General features: G+C 32.1%; 2 protein-coding genes across 5 annotated transcripts; one reads left to right on the top strand and one right to left on the bottom strand.

Moving 5' to 3' along the window:
- Nucleotides 1-707: 707 nt before the first annotated feature.
- LOC125870516 (vicilin Cor a 11.0101-like) lies at nt 708-5,179 on the top strand. Its single transcript, XM_049550965.1, has 6 exons — nt 708-1,146; nt 3,061-3,236; nt 3,332-3,415; nt 3,710-3,976; nt 4,264-4,579; nt 4,911-5,179. Exons 1-6 carry the CDS (start codon nt 708-710, stop codon nt 5,063-5,065), a joined length of 1,437 nt encoding a protein of 478 aa, XP_049406922.1. The 3' UTR covers nt 5,066-5,179.
- An 8,962-nt stretch (nt 5,180-14,141) lies between these two features.
- Nucleotides 14,142-18,701, bottom strand: LOC125870513 (type I inositol polyphosphate 5-phosphatase 4). Of its 4 annotated transcripts, none has more exons than XM_049550963.1 (14): nt 18,197-18,701; nt 18,021-18,108; nt 17,546-17,614; nt 17,290-17,377; nt 17,087-17,191; nt 16,368-16,995; nt 16,093-16,286; nt 15,835-15,943; nt 15,574-15,722; nt 15,171-15,442; nt 15,006-15,087; nt 14,849-14,926; nt 14,514-14,682; nt 14,142-14,388 (listed from the first exon to the last, which is right to left on the bottom strand). In XM_049550963.1, exons 1-10 carry the CDS (start codon nt 18,224-18,226, stop codon nt 15,220-15,222), a joined length of 1,683 nt encoding a protein of 560 aa, XP_049406920.1. In that variant the 5' UTR covers nt 18,227-18,701; the 3' UTR covers nt 14,142-14,388; nt 14,514-14,682; nt 14,849-14,926; nt 15,006-15,087; nt 15,171-15,219. The 4 variants fall into 4 exon arrangements, with proteins under 4 accessions (XP_049406920.1, XP_049406919.1, XP_049406917.1 ...); XM_049550962.1 differs by having other exon boundaries at nt 15,006-15,084; XM_049550960.1 differs by having other exon boundaries at nt 15,006-15,081; nt 18,197-18,700.
- Between the last annotated feature and the right edge of the window lie 209 nt (nt 18,702-18,910).

Raw genomic sequence — 18,910 nt, 5'->3', positions numbered from 1 at the left:
GTGCTAAAGTAAATACTGAGGTTTCTAAGCTATAAATAATATTATGTATGTGATATTTTCAATTATGACACAAAGAGTTGTAGTTCATATCTTTTAAGATACTCTCTCATATGCATGATATTTTGAGAAATATTACATGTTAAAATAAAATAAAAATTCCACCCATATAAACTTGAAGAGACTATATATTATTGATAGATGTGGTTACTTTTTTCTTAACTAAAAATTTTAAATTTAGGTATAAAAATTTTTAGATAGAAAGTATTTTTTCCTTAAATAAAACTATATACGATAGAAATTTAAAATAGTCATATATATGACGAGAGGGAGTTGCTCGGATGGTAAGCACCTCTCACTTTCAATCCAAAGGTTGCGAGTTTGAGTCACCAAGAAAGCAAAAGGGATGGAAGCTCCTAGGAAGGGTAAAAAAAAAAAATTTTAAAAAAAATCATATATCAGTATATTGGACATCAAATGAAAAAAAAATAGGCAATATTTGTTCTCCTCCTTTCTCACTTGTTGCGTTACGCGGCAATAAATCACTTCTTCTATTACCACGTAAGTTGTACCCAATTTGACACCCGTCTTCATGCATGTCTTTCTATCAAAATTTTCATCTCTATCTTCTTCAAACATTACACTATATATAATAATAATCCCTAGTCATGTTTCCATTCATATTAGATAGGAAAAAAAATTACAAAAAAATGATGGTAAGAGCAAAAGTATTACCTTTCTTATTTTGCTTAGTGGTTGTAGCTTTTGGTACCAAAGAATCGGACCTAAAACAATGTAAGCATCAATGCAAGGTGTTACAACAAATAGAAGAATATCAAAGGGAAAAATGTTATGAAATATGTGAGAAATTGTATCATGGTGAGAAACAGGAAAAAGAAGAAGAAGAAATTAATTCCTATGAAGGAAAAGAAGAGGGGAAAAATAATCCTTATGTATTTAACGAAGAGCATTTTATTACGGGAATTAAGACTGAACACGGTCGAATTCGTGTTCTTCCTAAGTTTAGTGAGAGGTCTAAGTTGCTTAAAGGAATTGAGAATTATCGTTTTGCAATTCTTGAAGCAAATCCAAAGACCTTTGTTGTTCCTAACCATTGGGATGCTGATGCTGTCTTGTTTGTTGCTCAAGGTATAATATAATTCTTTAATTTGTGTGTATTTTTAGACTATACAATTGTTTAAAATTATGTTGTAAATAATCATAAGCTATAACTACTTAAAATATTATGTTGATTGGTAAATTTTTAAAACCAAGTAATTTGGGTTAATTATCATTTCGATTTAGTGGGACATTTCTTATGTTGGGTACCATCTAGAGGTAGAGGCTCTGTGTTTGTTCATTTAAATGTTAGGGTAAATATACTAATTAGATTCTTAATAAATTATTTGAGTTTGATCAAATAAACTTGTTCCCTTCCTTTCATTGATGATCTTACTAAACAATAATTATTAGTTGTTTCATATTAATTGTCTACCTTACCAAGGATATGTTTGGATTGGCTTAAAAGTCATTTTAAGCTTTTGAAAGTATTTGATAAGGTTAAAAATAGTTTAAAATGACTTTAGAAAAGCTAAAAATTAAAAATAGGTCTATTTTTTTATTTTTTGACTTAAAAGTCATTTAAGTTGATTTTTTATTTTTTACCTTTTAAGGTACTTTTTTAAGTCAATCTAAATGGTTCTAAATCAAGAAATTATTAATTGAATTTATAATATGATAGATATGATCATTTTACTAAAAATTAATTGTTCCATATTAATTAGCTGTCTATCTTATTAAAGCATTAATTAAACTTTTCTTATATTATTCTTGCAATTAAAAAGTGTTCATATTTGTTTTTAAAAAGTTTTAAAAGGGGAATTAGTAAAATTAGTTTTTTGCTTATGATTTTTTAACATGTGTATAAAAAGAAAAATAATCAAGTAATATGAAACGGAGGGATCTAACAAGGGATAGATAGTACATCTATTAAGTGGAGTTGGAGTTTTGACCAAACAAACTTAGTTATAATTGGTACATTAATAATTTAATTTTAAATATTTTATTTTATTTTATTAGAAAAAATTCGAACAATGATATCAGAATAGACTTGTCGCTCGTTGAATTAACTTATTATTTGGGTGTTTATATGACTTTCAGTTTTGGACCTTTTTGGGAAGGTTATAAAATGTAGTATCCACTTTTAAAAGTTTTAAAATAAGTCATAAGTCAGAAGTAAGAAGTCAGAAAGAATATGATTACATCTATTTATGACTTTAATTTTTAACTTATAAGTTACTTTTATAAGCTCAATCAAACAAGTCGAATATACTTCATGTCTTGACTCCAAAGTCAATCCTCTGACTACTGAGGAAGCAAAGTTTTGACTTAAATTTTTAACTTATAAGTTACTTTTTATAAGTTCATTCAAACAAATCGAATATACGATATGTCTTGACTCCAAAGTCAATCCTCTGACCACTGAGGAAGCAAAGTTTTAAAATAAGTCAAAAGTCAAAAATAGGATTACATCTACTTATGATTTTTACTTTTGACTTATAGCTTATTTTTTATAAGCTTATTTAAACCGATCGAATATACTATTTGTCTATGACTCTTAACCCTCTGACCACAGAGGAAGCAACTCTGCTCCGTAGGGATGAAGTAAGAATTTGAAATTTAATGGGTTAAAAATTTTGAACTCTTTTTAAGTTGCTGGATTTCAAATTAATAAGCTATACACATTCAGTGAATTTTTCCTGCAAATTTGGAGTTCAAGTTGGACCTCTAGAGTTTGAACAGAACTCGGAGTTCAAACTCTGGCTTCGCCCTACCTATAGTGGGGTAACTTTTTTCCTTCACAATAATAAGAATTAATTGGAACAAAATTAATTTTTTTGTTTTATTACATGATCGAACAGGGCTAGAATAGGAAGGATATGCGCTATGCTATGATTTTGAATTAGAAATAATATGAATTCCAAATATGATTTGTTTTAAACCACAATTACAAAGTCTTTCATCCATTATTAGACTATATACTAAATTAGTAACATTGTGCAGGGAGAGGAACGTTGAGCTTGGTTCGTAAGGGGAAGAGGAATAGCTTCAATATTGGACGTGGGGATGTTATCAAGGTTTGTGCTGGAACAACTGCTTACTTGATCAACAGGGACGATAATGAAAAACTTCTCATAGCCAAGCTTCTCCGCCCTGTCTCCACTCCCGGACAATTTGAGGTACCCAACTCTCCGAATTATTGAGTGCTTAAGATGAAGTATTCAATTCTTCCACTAGACACCGTGAATAATGTCTATTCGTTTGATGCATGCAGCACTTCTTTGGGCCAGGAGGACGAGAAAATCCAGAATCTTTTTATAGCGCCTTTAGCTCGGAAATACTTGAAGCCGCACTCAATGTGAGCTAATATTTCATTCAGATATATACATACTCCCTTCATTCCGATTATTGTACTATCATTTTTCACACTTCCTGGAGTCGATTTGAAGCTTGGAGATTGGATTAAATTAATTTAATATTATTAAGACATACATTTGAAAATGTGTGAAACTTGTACCATTTGAATCTCGAAAAATAGAAAGTAAAGTAGACATCAATTACAACATAGTGAGTAGTTTAATTTAGGGATTGACATACAATCGGTATTATTTTGGTATGTTTTGACTATTAATTAAATATTTTGTTGAAACAGACTAGGAAGGATAGATTGCAGAGGCTGTTCGGGCAGCCGAGGGAAGGCGTGATAATAAGAGCTTCAGAAGAGCAAATCAGGGTAATGAGCCAGCACGAAGAAGGCGGAATTTGGCCTTTTCGAGGAGAATCAAAGGGCTCCGTCAATATTTATAAGCAACGGCCATTGCAATCCAACCAGTATGGACAATTCTATCAAGTAGATGATAGCAACTACAAGCAACTAGAGGACCTTGATATTTCCCTCAATTTCGCCAACATCACCGAGGTGAGCAAATTATACCAAATATAACATGTGTTTTACTAATTTTGTTCAATTTTATACTAGTTTAAGTGTCTATTTATGCACTTGAGAATATAGTATCGATTATGATTAAATATATATTACCACTTTTACACTATCAAAGTTACTTTTTGTATTTTTAGGTTTTACTTATTTTGATTCTCTTTTTGATAGTTACTTCACGGAGATTAATTTTTTCCATATATATAGTTGATTACTACTCGGCATGCAAGCTGACAATTCTCCTCTGCTTGTTCAATTTGTATACATAGGGTGGCATGTTAGGTCCAATTTACAGCTCAAGGGCAACAAAGATAGCAGTAGTTGTGGAGGGTGAAGGTTACTTTGAGATGGCATGCCCACACTTGGCGTCCGAGTCCGAGTCCGAGTCGGGTAGACGCCAAGGAAGCAAAGAAACGGAAACGAGAATTGGACCTTACCAAAAGGTACATTCAAAGTTGAGGCGTGGGATGGTGCTGGTCATCCCTGCTGGCCATCCATTCGTCGCTGTAGCTTCCACCAATCAGAATTTGCAAATCGTTGGCTTCAACGTCAATGCCCGCAACAACGAAATTGTCCCTCTTGCAGGTGATTTTATGCATAAGAATTTAACTCGGTGGGTTACGGTTACAAACATATTATATATATTTGATTAACTTGCGCGGTAACAAATAATTTTAGATTTATATTCACTGTAATTGATCTTACCATCAGGTTGATTTTCACACACAAGGTAAGGTAACACATTGAGTAAAGTATCATTATAAATATGTTAAACGATAATTGACCAAATATGTAATGATACTCCCTAATTCATATCAATACATATTTGTTTCTGATTTTAATTTGACACAAAGTTAAAAAGAGTCGATTTCTTATGAGTGGAGTCAAAATTATTCATCTCATTTGTATTTGTTAGGGAGGAACAATGTGATGAGTCAACTGGAGAGGGAAGCACTGGAGTTGGGTTTCGGGCTACCAGCAAGAGAAGTGGAGCAAATATTCCAGAGCCAACAGGAGGAGTTCTTCTTCCAGGGACCTGGTGGTCGACAGAGTGGCCGAGCCGCTGCATGAATGGCGGGCTGTGGCTGATTCGACTCCAATGCGGGTTTATGTTGGCTACAAGAGATGGTGACAACAATGTTGTAGTTTTTGCACTAGTAATGTTGCTACTACTTCCTATCATGTAAATGGTTAATAAGTGAGTGATTATAAATAAGTAGTAGTGGCTTAGTTGGGTGCTGCTAATAAGACTTACCAACTTTAGTTGGGTTATGGCATATGAGGAAATGTAACATTATGGAGACAAAACTGCCAACAAGAATGAATAAAAGCGGTTTAGGTGATTAGTTATCTGAACTTTAATTTTATTTTGTTGACTATAAGGGTTCGATTTTCATTATTGTAATCCAAAAAAAAAAAAAAAAAATTGCAGAAATTCTGTCTTTTAGTTTACTTATTACCATTATCCCCTATAAGTTCAAATTTCCAAAATCTCTAATTTTCACACATCAGATTAGTGTATCTCGCGCGTCACATAGTGTATCATCAGATTAGTGTATCTCGCGCGTCACATAGTGTATCATGTATAAAATGTACATCAGATTAGTGTATCTCGCACATCAGATTAGTGTATCTCGTGCATCAGATAGTGTATCATATATAAAATGTATATCAGATTAGTGTATCATCTATAAAATGTAATGTATCTTACTTAATGACTACTGTATCTCGCACATCAGATTAATGAATCAGCGCTTATATTATTGTATCCGTTTTGAGAGATTTCTGTAATTAAAAAAAGTAATTAAAAAAAAGGACAAATTACTTAACTACACTCCTTTACTTACCTTAATATTCATTTATCCCTACTTATTTCAAAAATTTCGAAAATCCCTTATTTTATTTATGTATCCCGTGCACAACGCTATGTATCTCGCTATGTGGAATGTATCAAACGCTATGTATCCCGTGCACAACACTATGTATTCCGTGCACAACGCTATGTATCCCGCTATATGGAATGCATCAAACCTAATGTATCCCGTGCACAACGCTATGTATCCCGCTATGTGGAATGTGTCAAATCTAATGTATTCCGTGCACAATGCTATGTATCCTGCAAACATCATTTTTAAGGGATTTTTGATAAATAGAAAACTAGAAGGGATAGAATGTTATTTAGTACTTATAATATGTGGTTCCTATAATTTATACTAAAAAAAATAGAGGTGCATGCAAGCGATCCACTTAACATTTAGTCATGTGGGCTTTGATCTATGGCATGTGTCACTTGAAGGAGTCCAATTTTGTGACGTCCAAGTCTAGATTCCCAATTGAATTGTGTTTAAAAGCCCACAATAATCCATGTCGAAAGCCCAAAAAGAGAGAGTTGCTGAAAAGGTGTTTGAACCAATTGGCCAACTATGGTAACTTGTTTTCAGGCAACAAACTCTTCACTAATTTAATGAGTGGTGGTAAATAATAATATGTGGCAGGCCAAAACTTAGAAGTTGAGTAAGGGGGTGGAGCTTGAAGAGTGAAACGATATGAACTTTCCGACCATGTGGAATGAATTTATATTTATGTAATTTTACATAAATTTCATAGTGTTAAGAGCTAATTACACTGTATCTCTATTTTAAATTTTTTTTATAAAAATCGCTTAAAATTTAAGGATTTTTGATTTATTACTCAACGTTCCGATACAACGCATCTTGACTTCAGATACATCACTCAACGTTTTGATACATTGTGTTTCGATTTTGGATACATTATTCAACGTTCCGATACATCGCGTTTCGATTTTGGATACATCACTCAATGTCTGATATATCACTTTCCAATACATTACCTTTAATTTGTTGATGCAAGACACACATGTCTCGATACATCGCTCAATGTACCGATACATCGCATTTTGATATTTTACTTTTGTTGATACAAGACACACTTGTCCCAATATATCGCGTTCTGATATATCGTGTAAGAGTGATATATCCGAGAATAGGACAGAGTAGAAATTTTTATAATTTTTTTCAAATGATAGGGAATTTTAGAGAATATGGTAAAATAAATTATGTATTTAGGTAATTTTTCTCTATATTTAAACACAAAATTATTGGCTTTTAGATCATAAATTTCAAAAATCTTTCTTTCTTTCTTAAATTTTGTGTCAAATTAAACTAACTCACGTAAAATAAAATGAGACAGATGAGATAGTATTTAAAAAATATATATACACGTTTATATAGGCGCCCGTGAGGTAATGGCTCCGCCATGTGATTGATGTAGCATTGGTAGACTGGTAAGCTAAGGCAGTGGGAAAGAGTGGATCTTTCACCAAAATAAACCTATCGTAAGAAACGACATAATATGCATTTACTAATACTTACTCTTTATTTAATGATCTTCACTATATATCTCACCTCTGACACCACAGTTTACTACCACTTCTTTGTACTTATTACTACAAAATCATTATCTACTTTGAAACGCTATCACGCCCTAGGATATTAGTTGTGAGTTTTTTTAAAAAATATAGTATTGGCGTTAAGTAACTTTGTTCATTAAGATTGAGACACAATAGTGGATTCTAAAATATTTGGGTTTTCATGCTTATTAACTAACGTGCAATAATTGTTGGTGATGCATCTGTTATCTTCAAATTCTGGGTTTCGCCAAGACACGAAAAAAAATCACATAATATTTTTGTTTAAGTTGGAATTAGAACCCAAGACCTCATGGTTTTCTATCCACTTTATTGATTACTAGGTCACATCCATGGATTTTAGTTTGGAGGAGTTAAACTGGATAACAATCACCAGACTCCCAAAAGAATACAATTTTTCTAATCACGATTTTTCTTAAAATATTTTGTCTTAATTAAATATATCATTACATTTTTATTGTTATAAAAATATGTCATTAAGTTTAAATATAAAGTCTAAATTTAAAAAATTCAAATATAATATGTCATCCCATTTCTATATATTTGTAATTAAGAAGAAAAAAATGTCATAGGAGTAGTATTCTTACCAATGTGGATGCTTTAAGTAACTTTTAAATATGTAAACAATTTCATGGTTCAAATTTTCATCTTTTTCTTTGATAGCAACGGGTCAATTTAAGTGCACTCCACTATTCAATTAGACGTACATATCTTTTTCACGTATACAAGTACATTGTATATATAGAAACATAAAATTCACTTATTAGATTATTTCTATATTTCCTTATGAATTTAGGGATCATTTAGCTGGAAACAAGTTATTTCAGTATTAATTATCATAGAATTAGGTATTCTGAAATAAGTTATCACACTATGTATATATGATAATTTATCTCATTACTATGATATAAATGGTGAGATAAATTATCTCAAACTTGACAATCAAACAAAACACCAAAATTTTATCTCTCATATCAAACGATAGTATTATTTGTTTTTTTTATTATGTACAGATGATGCTAGAGAATGACATGAGAAATAGGTAGACCAAAGTGGAAATATAAATTAATTTTGTTGTGTAGTAGTTGACAAGAGGAATCATAGAGTCAAGCGTCTGTCTGCGTCAATGATGCTCGTGTGCTAAACGTTATTTGTGAGTCAGTACATATCTGATCACTCTGACGTTTTTACTTGCTTAACAAGACATCCAACCCTTTTTTTTAAATTCACCGGTATCTCAATTTACGTGACATTATTTGAATTTCAAGAGTTAAACTTTTATGAATTTAGATAAGTATTTTAAGTCGTAATAATTAACAATTTAAAATATATAAATAACATATTCTTATCAAAGAAAAACGTGTTTGACTCTCAAAGGATATCACATACATTAAGATGGGTAGAGTACCTTTTTGCGTTATTTCTTTTGTGATACACTTTTCTTTCTTAATTGGTTAAAAAGAGACATATTTTAAAATTTTGAAAAAGTAATTAAATATGTTTCACATTTTACCTTTAATTAAAAAGTTTTTATAATTATACACATGTTAATAATGTCATATTTCAAGTTACAATTTTTTATTAAAAAAATAGTTTTTTTTAATTGAACCCTATGTAAATAGAGTACTTCTTAAAAAAGAAATTGAGGGTACGAAAAGGGAAAATAAGAAGAAGGAATTACAAGATGAGAATAATCTTACCGTAAAAAAAATGAAAGTTCATGTAAATAATCAACTGATCGTATATTTATTTATATTTATATTAGATGAAAGAATCCCATGTGGTATGGTTGGTCTCCTCTTAATTACTGCACTTGAATTGTACTACTCATGTACTGTCAATTCCTGGGGTCTCTCTTATCTACGCTGATGTAATTGTAATATAAATGATTCCTTCTAATAATTCAACCACAAAAAAAAAAAAAAGATAAAAATCCAATTATTGATTTACGCAAAATTAATTTTTCAAGCAAATATTATTATTTTTTGGTGTATGTTTGATTTAAAACGAAAACATTTATTTTATGTCTCACACACCACTAACAATTCGTGTGGTATCTTTTTCTCTCACAAGCAAGTGGACCCAAAAAATATATATAAGATTTGAGTCTATTTAAAAACACTGAATTAGCTATGGAATTTGTTGGTAGTTCCTAGTTATCCGTAGCTATATAGATCCTAGCTAAATGAATTGTCTTATAATCCGTAGCTAAATCGGATTAGCATGGGATTATTGTTATATAGCTAGGGAAGTTTGTCCGTCGCTAATTCCTTATTTTCTAATAGCCGTAACTCTTACGTACATAACCTACACATCCAGAATAATGTATTGTTTTTACACGATAAATGATTGACTAATACAGATGAACATTTAGAAACATGGACAACATTATGTTACACTAGTATATCTTTCAAATAATTAACAAAGAAAATTAGTACTTAGTAATTCAACTAGAGTATAAAGGCAAAATTCATTTATATTGAATATGAATTGTGTATGTGGTGATAGTATCATGTAGGAAGTTATGTTTTGGCAAATATCAAGTGGACATGTTATGCTGAGATTGAGCATGTGTGATAACAGAGAAATCAGAGCAAGTGAAATTAATCATTGTGTAATGAATATTAATGTAATAGCAAATAGGAAGACAACATTATTTATCTTCCAAAAATATGGTACTCTTCCAAATGGACTATCAGATTCAACTATCTATTATGTATATATATAGTAACGGCAGAATCAAAATTTTCATTAAGAGGTATTAGTGATTGTTATAAAAAAAAATTATTATGAGACTAGCAAAGCTAAAACAATACGTGGCCTCAAGAAATTTTGTGACCCCTTAACCAGTGAACTAAATCTTCAATGGTAACCAAATATTTCCAAGGGTCATCCTCTTCTTTGGCTCCTCTCTGTACAATCAAGTAGTATTAAAGAAGGAGTTACTTGAAGTTCAGGAATTTTGATGTGAAAACAAATAATCTAGGCTACAAGATTTATTTAATTATTAATATGCATTATTGTCCTTAACAAGCTTATTTAACTACATATTTATATTTACTTGATTAATAACAAAATTACAAGTTGAGTTGATTCGTCTATTCTTGATCTCATATCAAATTCAATTGTACCGATTTTCAAATAAATAGATCATTAAGAAATCCTTTTCCAAAAAAGACACGCCCAAAACATTAAACCGAAAACTATTAAATTTATTTAACAAGAAATAATAATAATTATAATAATAAAAAAGTACTTTCTTTAGTTTATATCAAGTGAAATATTGGAGCGTTTTTCATATTTACTCTTAATTTAACTAGGTTCTTAATTACTTTATATTTTTTAAGAGAATAATCAAAAGAGTGTAATAGTGAAAAATAATTTTTAAAAGAATATATTATATGAAATATAAGGACAAAAGGTGTTGTATTATTAAATTAAATTAAATAATGCTCAAAAGAGTAGGCAAATCAATTTGATGCTGCAGAAAAAGGAACAGCTTGGACATCCCTCCACTTTCTTAATTTCTTCGGATTCTGTCTCTCTCTTTTTGTTTTTTTAATTTGAAAAACTTTTATTTGCATTTCAGAATGCACATGTCTATAATCAGATTTTTAAAAAAAATAAAAATAAAAAAATAAGATAAATAAATTAAAATGAAAGAAATATTGTATAGCCTCTTGAATCATAATTATCGAATATGCAATTGAGCCATGATGACTCAGATGTAAAAAGGCGACGAAAAATATATTTTACGTAATCTTTTGATAACTATTTATTTATTTAGTTATTGATATATAATAAATAAATAAATTATTATAAATGATTTGCAAATATTATGAGAACAATTTTTTTTTTACATAATTTACAGAATGAAATCAGGAGTAGGATCAATGGGGTAGAGGTGGTGGGGTTGGCGGAGTGTTTGGGTGAGAAAATTACTTGAAAAAATCCATCTTATTGCAGAAGAGTTTATTTTGTTGATTTTCAAGGAATATATTTGGAAAATATTTTTGAAAAATCAAACAAGAATTATTGTTTCCATACCAAATACATCATAAGTACTAACCTGGAATATATATATATATATGCCATACGATTTTAAATAACTATGTATCTATCACGAAATATAAATTAAAGGGATTCAAATTTAATATCAATGGTATTTTTTAAGAAAAACAAATGAAGGCCAGGGAAAGGGAAATGGGGAGGGGGTATTGCAAGGTGGAAAATTAAATCTCATTAACAATAAGATGAAAGTTTAGATAATCAAAAACAATTAATTTGAGGTCGCCCTAGAAAATCTCATTTTGAAAACTCCAATACTTCCTACTATCACAACTAGAAACAAAAGCTTTTTCCACCTCAAATTAACGGAAAATGTATGTTACAAAACATGATTTTTACCATCTCATTCTCGTCGAATCAATTCACTTAAGAAAATGCATGGTAAAAAATTGATTCTCGTTGAAATATTGGGAATAGCTAATGAACTTTTTTTTCTTTTTCACCGATCTAATCAAAATATCTATGGGAATAGCTGAATATTTTTTTTTGGAGAAACTACCTTATTATCCATACTATATATATTAATTCTACTTATACTTTCAATTAGTTACATATTTTACTTTTAATTAAGAATTTTCTACCATATATTGAAAAAATTCACCTAGATACATGTATTTTTTATGTCAGATACACTAAAATAGAGAAGGAGGCAAGCGAGATAGTCATGTATCCCAGATACATGCAAATTATACTAGATATTATGTATCTGGTGTGATTCGCATGTCTGAGATACCAAATACATAGGAAAATGGCGAGTGAGATTTGTTATGTATCCTATATACATGTGAATTCACTTGAAGACAATGTATCTAGAACAAAGTACACTTAAATTTGACTCATGTATCCTGAGATACATATATCTAGATGTATCTGAGCTCACCAAAATCTTATAAAATTCGTAATATTGCAAACTAGAATCTATCTCAATAATTAGCTCTTATACTAGTGAAATTTCTATAAGTTTCTCGTATTTTTTTCTGGAGTTCAAATCAAAAGATCACTACAAATAGTCATATAACATTTTTCATTAGAAAATTTCAATGAAAAAAATAGTGTTTGTTAGTAGTACAACAACTAATGTATTTTTTTCAAGGCTCAAACTCAAGAATTTTAATTGAAAATGAAGGAATACACTTATCACTCCACCATATCTTTGGGCATGTTTGAAAAAATAGGAATGTTGTAGAGACAGCGAAAAATGGCGAAAATGTCTCTTAGATTCTACGAACAACAATAAAAATAAAAAAAGGATGAATATATCTCCAAACTATCGTAAATGGTATGCAGATACCCTCTGTCATACTTTTGGAATATTAGTGCCTCTGCCATCTAAAAACTAGAGAATATATGTCCTTCACTCTAACGGAAGACTAAATAGGGACGCGTGACACTATCTTATTCATCGATCTGATATTTAATAAATGTCAAATCAATGAATAAAATTATGACACGTGTATGTCCGTATAAAGGTACAACAATAAAATAGAAAAACTTTGACTCGCCAAGAGAAAAAAAACAAGAAAAGAAAAGATGAGAATTCACAATTTCCCATGCAAAGTGAAAATTGACTAAAATGTGACGTGCGGTCTCTGCATGAAATGGACCTTGGCGTTTTGTAAGGATTCCCATACACTACTCTCAACACATTCAAACAAAGAATGATCCAAATATATATTAAAGTAAGAAAACTTACGTAAAGTTAAAGATAACATTAAACAAACTACTCCTACTATTTAGGTTTCCATTCTCCCTTCAATAAACCTATTTTCTAGATTTAGCTCTATTTTCCAAAATTCACACTTGCAATTCCATTAGTTAATATTTAAGAACAAAACTGAGTTTACATATGACAATAAAGAAGCAGTAGATAGACACAGAATTATCAAATAATGAATTTCCATGTTCTTAGTCTATGAAAAGAAATCAAGCTCGTATGTGAGTTTTGACAGAAAATTACACTATATATACAAGATTAGAATAATTATATGTATATAAAGTAGATGTTGAATCCACTTAGCTTTTTCGTGTGTTTACTTTCTCATATTTGAACCATCATATAGAATATTCTGGCTCCACCACTGACCTAAATGGCTTGCCAAAGACATAATTAAGTACATAGAAGAATGTTGTTTCTAATAGTTCAAGTTTTTAGATGAGATGATCACGCAGTTCAACATTACACGCACTTCAAATAGGAAGTGGAAACTAAAGATATATACAGAGCATGGACATGTCAATTTAGAGTGCTCCAATTCCGTATGTAATTACTGCTGCATTCCTTTATATGATGGCATTCCAATAAAGAAGCTGACAATTAATGCATATATGTGAGAGAAAGCACAAGTACTTCTGCTTTGTGCTTTCCACAGAAATTCAATAGTACTTGGTTTTTAAGTTGTAATCAACACTTGCTACCCTTTTGCCTTACTGAGCACAATCCACAAACATACAAACTCATGAATATTGAACAAAGAAAAAAAAGAGAACAGTAAAAAAAAGATATGTAGAGCAACAACAATAAGCATCCAAGCAAACTGTGATTCCTTTTTCTTTTCAGGAATTTTTTTTACTTTTCAGTAATGTCATTGATGTTTGATGCCCACNCCCCCCCCCCCCCCCCCCCAACAACTCAACATATCTTATTTGTCTGTGACAATGAGCACAAACCAAAGTTTCTTTTTCTCCAAATAGAACATAAAGGTCCACAAAAAATAAAGAGTGGAAGGACTCAATGCATCAACTTTCATCATTTTTTTGTATCAGGGTGTTCCTTTTAGTCCTCAAAAGAGATGAAGAACCTTGAGAAAGTTGATTTGCATCGGAGCGAATTCTTTGCTTAGCCATACCACCTTCTCAAGAGTTTCTCTCTGTGTGTCACCTGTATGAAAATGAATCAAGAGAAGAGTGAATAACGATAAAGTCTTTCGATTGTGAATCAAAATATTGAGAACTAGTGAATCATATTGATCGTGTATTACGTTCATTTTGTTACAGAATCATCACCTGATATATATAACCACATCCTTGTATTAAGAGTTATAACAACTGATCGATGCTGCATTTTGGAATAAGAAACCGGTCTCAACATTTCTAACAGCTCTGAATCTTTGCGTAATTACTTCTTGCTTGTCTGTAACCACATTATATCTGGCAGAACTGCTCTGCTCCACTCCTGAAATTATTTTCTAAGCAAATTAGCCTAGGATTCTTCAAATTTGAACATAAGTTCTTTCCATTACTCATACTACTGACACGACTGCATTGATCAGTTAAATTTTACACTCATGCGGCAGCACAAATGTAACATTATCTCAGCAAGATTCGGTATGAGGTTTTACCTGACTCGAGGCAGAAGAACTGCAGATATATCATATAGCAAAATTATCCCTTCTGAAGTCCTCTCATTTTGCAGTGTCCTGTTCAGCAGAGTTGAGCTTCAATTTTAAGTACTAAAACGAAAATTATCTCCATGTAAACTCAATTAAACAAACTCACTTGCTAAGAATTTTCCTCTAAATTTTGCAGCATAAAGTCCAAAACTCCAAGTCTTGACTTCCTGACCTAAAGGCATCTGCTGCTTCAGAAAGAGTAGATATGTTAGCTAATGGAAAATATTTAGTATGAAATCTAACAATCAGAATCCCGAATACAGAAGCATACCTGAATATGGAGTTCTGTGGATAGGATTCTTCATTGAAGATCTACATTCTTAGTAATAATATCCATCATATCCATATGAAGGGGGCAATAACTCTTCAACTTCAACCCTAGAGCTAGCACAACTCAAATTTTTCTTTATACGATGGCGGTTGATGGACTCGACCTCAGCCAAGAGTATACTATAAACTGGTCTATGATCCGAGAATCTGGACTCTCCACGAACATAAGATATTTGATATAGGCCTTGACCATACCATAATATGCGATCACACCTTCATTCACAAGTCATAAGTTTTAGATGTCCAACTATGTAACATGAACAAGATATGTATAACCATGCGAAAGGAGGGAACTTGTGCATAATGAACATAAAAACACAATGTGTTATTGTTAGAAAGATTACCAAGCAGGGGTTCTTCGTTTCTCTTTTGGGTGTGTATCCTCTCCTGCATATCTGTCTGAATTACTTGAGTACTTGTATGTCGGAGGGAAGTATATTCTTCCTTCACTCCATCCATTAAAAACACGTCCCATCATCTGCTCTATCCGTAGCTGTGACAAAAAAGACAAAGGTTACAATTGATGATTTGGTGTGACTTCAAAATTTGGTAAATAAGAAAATGAAGGAAAGAAGAAAAGGGCTTGTGGAATATGAATAACATACCTGATCATTTTCTAACAGCACCCTCCAATTGCGCATCTCCACCAGTGCCTTGGCAGTTCGGTAAGACAAGGCAATCCGATAGTTCAAATCCCCAAGCCATATAATCCGACTTCACAAGCGCAAAATCAAAGTTAGGACATAAAATAAGACAAGAACCAACTTCAGAGCAATGAACATCATCTTAAATATAAATAACAGGTCAGGTAGACTATGGTCAATATTAAAAATCAATGTAGATTTTATAAGCAAGGGTTTTACTCATGCTCAAGGATTGTTTGAGGAGAGTTGTCATCCCCAATGCCATGAACCCTTGGAAACCTTGTTTTCTTTAGAATCTCCAAGACATCAGAGTTTCTCCGTAGCTCATCTCCCTCTTTCTGTCCAGATGTTAAATGACTACAAATGAAGCAGAAGCTTGTTTGGTGCAGTGACATGCTAACTGAGATTGAGCCCTGCAAATACAGTGGGGATTAGGACTTCTGCACATATGCAAGCAATTAAAGCTTTTACAAGATACCGTAGAAGGAAAATACCTTGTTCCCAAGATAACCCATCAATCCTCTGCCAACACAAGATACTTTCAGGTTGCGAACATCGTCCCTTAGATCACTTCTAATCCAAATAGTAAGAAATATTCCCACCATTTGCTTACTCGCGACGAGACAATATCTTGATTTCGATGGCTGTCTGTCTTTGTCCTCTAAAGTGATGGAACCACTGTACGAAATTGGGGAATAGTGGGTTGTAACCGGTGAATAATCATCTGGACAATTTTCATCATCAGAGGAACCACCCCATTGCGCATATGGGTCATAATCACTTGGCCTTCCCCCAAAGACACCTCTATCACAAACACTAAATCGCCGATCAAGTTGAGCCCGTGGCATTGACATTTCACTCTCCATTGCTCTCATGCTACGGCTTAGCGTCTGAAATGAGCGGCGGTGGAAGAAAGATGGAGCTTCTTCTCTTACCGATCCCTCAAAGTCAGCATCTAGCTCAACAACAGGATTAGGAACTGGAGAGGGCGTACGATAACCCCCACTTGCTCCAGGAAGACTGTTCAGAGTTTTTCGAATGAGTGCTAGCCATTTTCTAGCTGGACCATTATCTTCTGTCCCCAAAACATTACCAGCATTCAAAGGAACAATTTCTTGAAACCTAACAACTCACCAAATAAGACTCATAAGTATAATCATTCTCAACGTAAAAGTATTTGTCTAAACATGACGATTAATCGGTTGTTACTCACCCCAGAACATAGATGTCAGCAGGAGGTGAGGTATGAAGCCAATCATCAAGACTTAAATTACTAGGTGGAGATTTTCCGGCCACATTCCATGTTGCTACAAAGACCCTGTGCAGGAAACAAATAAACATACATCCAGAGTTATGCAGACTTCATAAAAAGACAGCTCTCAATAAAACTGAACAGATTAAAAAAAAAAAACTTACCGGTAGTTATTCACATCTGTAACTTCTGAAGTGTCAAGGTCAATCTTACTTCGATGAAAACGATCAGCATTCCTTCTACTTGACTTATCTATAAGTTTTTTTCAATTAACCAAAACAAAAACACAAAATATACGATTCAGAAGACGGACAGCCAACCAGCAAAAAGAGGAAAATAAAATCATTGATTCCTTGCTTATGTTGTACAAAAACAAGTGGTTCGAAGAGTGTTGTGGTCCAAAGGGTAATTCTACTGAACCTGTTTTGCTTTTCTTAATAGTGGATGCCTGCCTCTCTGATAAGTTGTTCCTCCATTCATCATCAACACCTGAAAAAGCATGGACATAAAGTGGTTAAAGCTGTGCCATTTTGCTGTTACAGCATATAACTCACATATTTTGAAAAATGAAGCAAGAAAACACAACCTAAAACCTAGGAAAACAACAGGGAACCAAATTTCAGAAAACAACAAAACAAAGAGTAGATCTCAAAGAAGAACATGAAAATGGCAGACTTATTAGATTCCAAAGACTACTATACAAAAACATGCAGTGATTATTGCAGAATCAACCAACCAATCAACCAGGACAATTACAGTCAGTGAAAGTTTAACTTTAATTAAACCTCCATTACTTTACTTGTTAATTAATTACAAAGTAAAAACTCCAAGAACCTCAAACTCAAAATGCAATTTTTAGATTTAACCCTTCAAAAGTAAAGACTGATTCAATTACCTCCATAGACAATATCATCAGCTTGAAAATCCTCAGCTTTGCTCCTGATATTAAACCATTTCTTCACCAGACTCTTAGGCCACGAGAGCTTCATCAAAAACACACACACTAATTAAGGTAAATTTTGGGAACAAAAAAAATGCAGAAAACATCTTCACATTCTTGAAAAAACAAACCTTGGTTTTCTTAGAGCTTTCATCTCTCATTGTTTCAGAACTTCATACGAGAAGAATGCCCAGTAATTGTGGGTAATAAAGATCAAATCTTTCTGCTTTTTTTTTGTCCAAAAATGGATTTCAATGAGATCAAGAATCAAAACAAATTTCTCCAAGAATCACTCAACTTTGGGATTTTCTTTTCAATTCAATGAAATGGGGTTGTTGGGTATGAGTTTAAAGATCAAGAATCAACAAAAAGAAGCAATCTTGAAGCATAAAAACAAAGAACATTTAGGAGATTATAGTAAAATAGGCCCCAGAAGTAAAGAAAAGAAAATAATTCTGGATAAGGAAGATGTGACAGTTGGTGTGCATTGTATGCAAAGTATAAAAGGAAGCAAGAATCTCAAAGGGGCAAAACACAGAATTAATGACTGTTGGATTCAAGAACCATAGAAGAAGAAAATGTTAGAGAAAGAGAGAGAAGAAGAGGGTCTTTGTGGGGACTAAGTAAAATGTTGTATTTTCTATACCTCGTTCTTGTTAACAAGGCAAATTTGAAGGGGAATAAAGTGCAGGGGAGCAACAACAAAAAAAAAAATACTATTCTTACCAGTCTCTCACTTTAATATAAATCCAATAAAAGTGCCCGGGAAAAAACAGTAAGAAAAAATAGCTCACATTAAAAAGAATTTTTTTAGTTGGAGTGATATAGGAGGTAGTCCTATATAT

This window comes from Solanum stenotomum, chromosome 7, assembly GCF_019186545.1.
Source record: "Solanum stenotomum isolate F172 chromosome 7, ASM1918654v1, whole genome shotgun sequence".
Lineage (NCBI taxonomy): Eukaryota > Viridiplantae > Streptophyta > Magnoliopsida > Solanales > Solanaceae > Solanum > Solanum stenotomum.
This window is presented reverse-complemented; position numbering and strand designations above follow the sequence as displayed.

What these genes read in the sequence shown, in the direction of transcription:
- LOC125870513 (XM_049550963.1), bottom strand. Translation starts at nt 18,226, where the DNA reads ATGAGAGATGAAAGCTCTAAGAAAACCAAG. An exon ending in GCTGACATCTATGTTCTGGG is followed by an intron (nt 16,996 to 17,086) that starts GTGAGTAACAAC and finishes GTGAGTTGTTAG; the next exon opens with GTTTCAAGAAATTGTTCCTT. An exon ending in AAACGAAGAACCCCTGCTTG is followed by an intron (nt 15,443 to 15,573) that starts GTAATCTTTCTA and finishes TTGTGAATGAAG; the next exon opens with GTGTGATCGCATATTATGGT.
- LOC125870516 (XM_049550965.1), top strand. Translation starts at nt 708, where the DNA reads ATGATGGTAAGAGCAAAAGTATTACCTTTCTTATTTTGCTTAGTGGTT. An exon ending in CCACTCCCGGACAATTTGAG is followed by an intron (nt 3,237 to 3,331) that starts GTACCCAACTCT and finishes TGATGCATGCAG; the next exon opens with CACTTCTTTGGGCCAGGAGG. An exon ending in TACTTGAAGCCGCACTCAAT is followed by an intron (nt 3,416 to 3,709) that starts GTGAGCTAATAT and finishes TTGTTGAAACAG; the next exon opens with ACTAGGAAGGATAGATTGCA.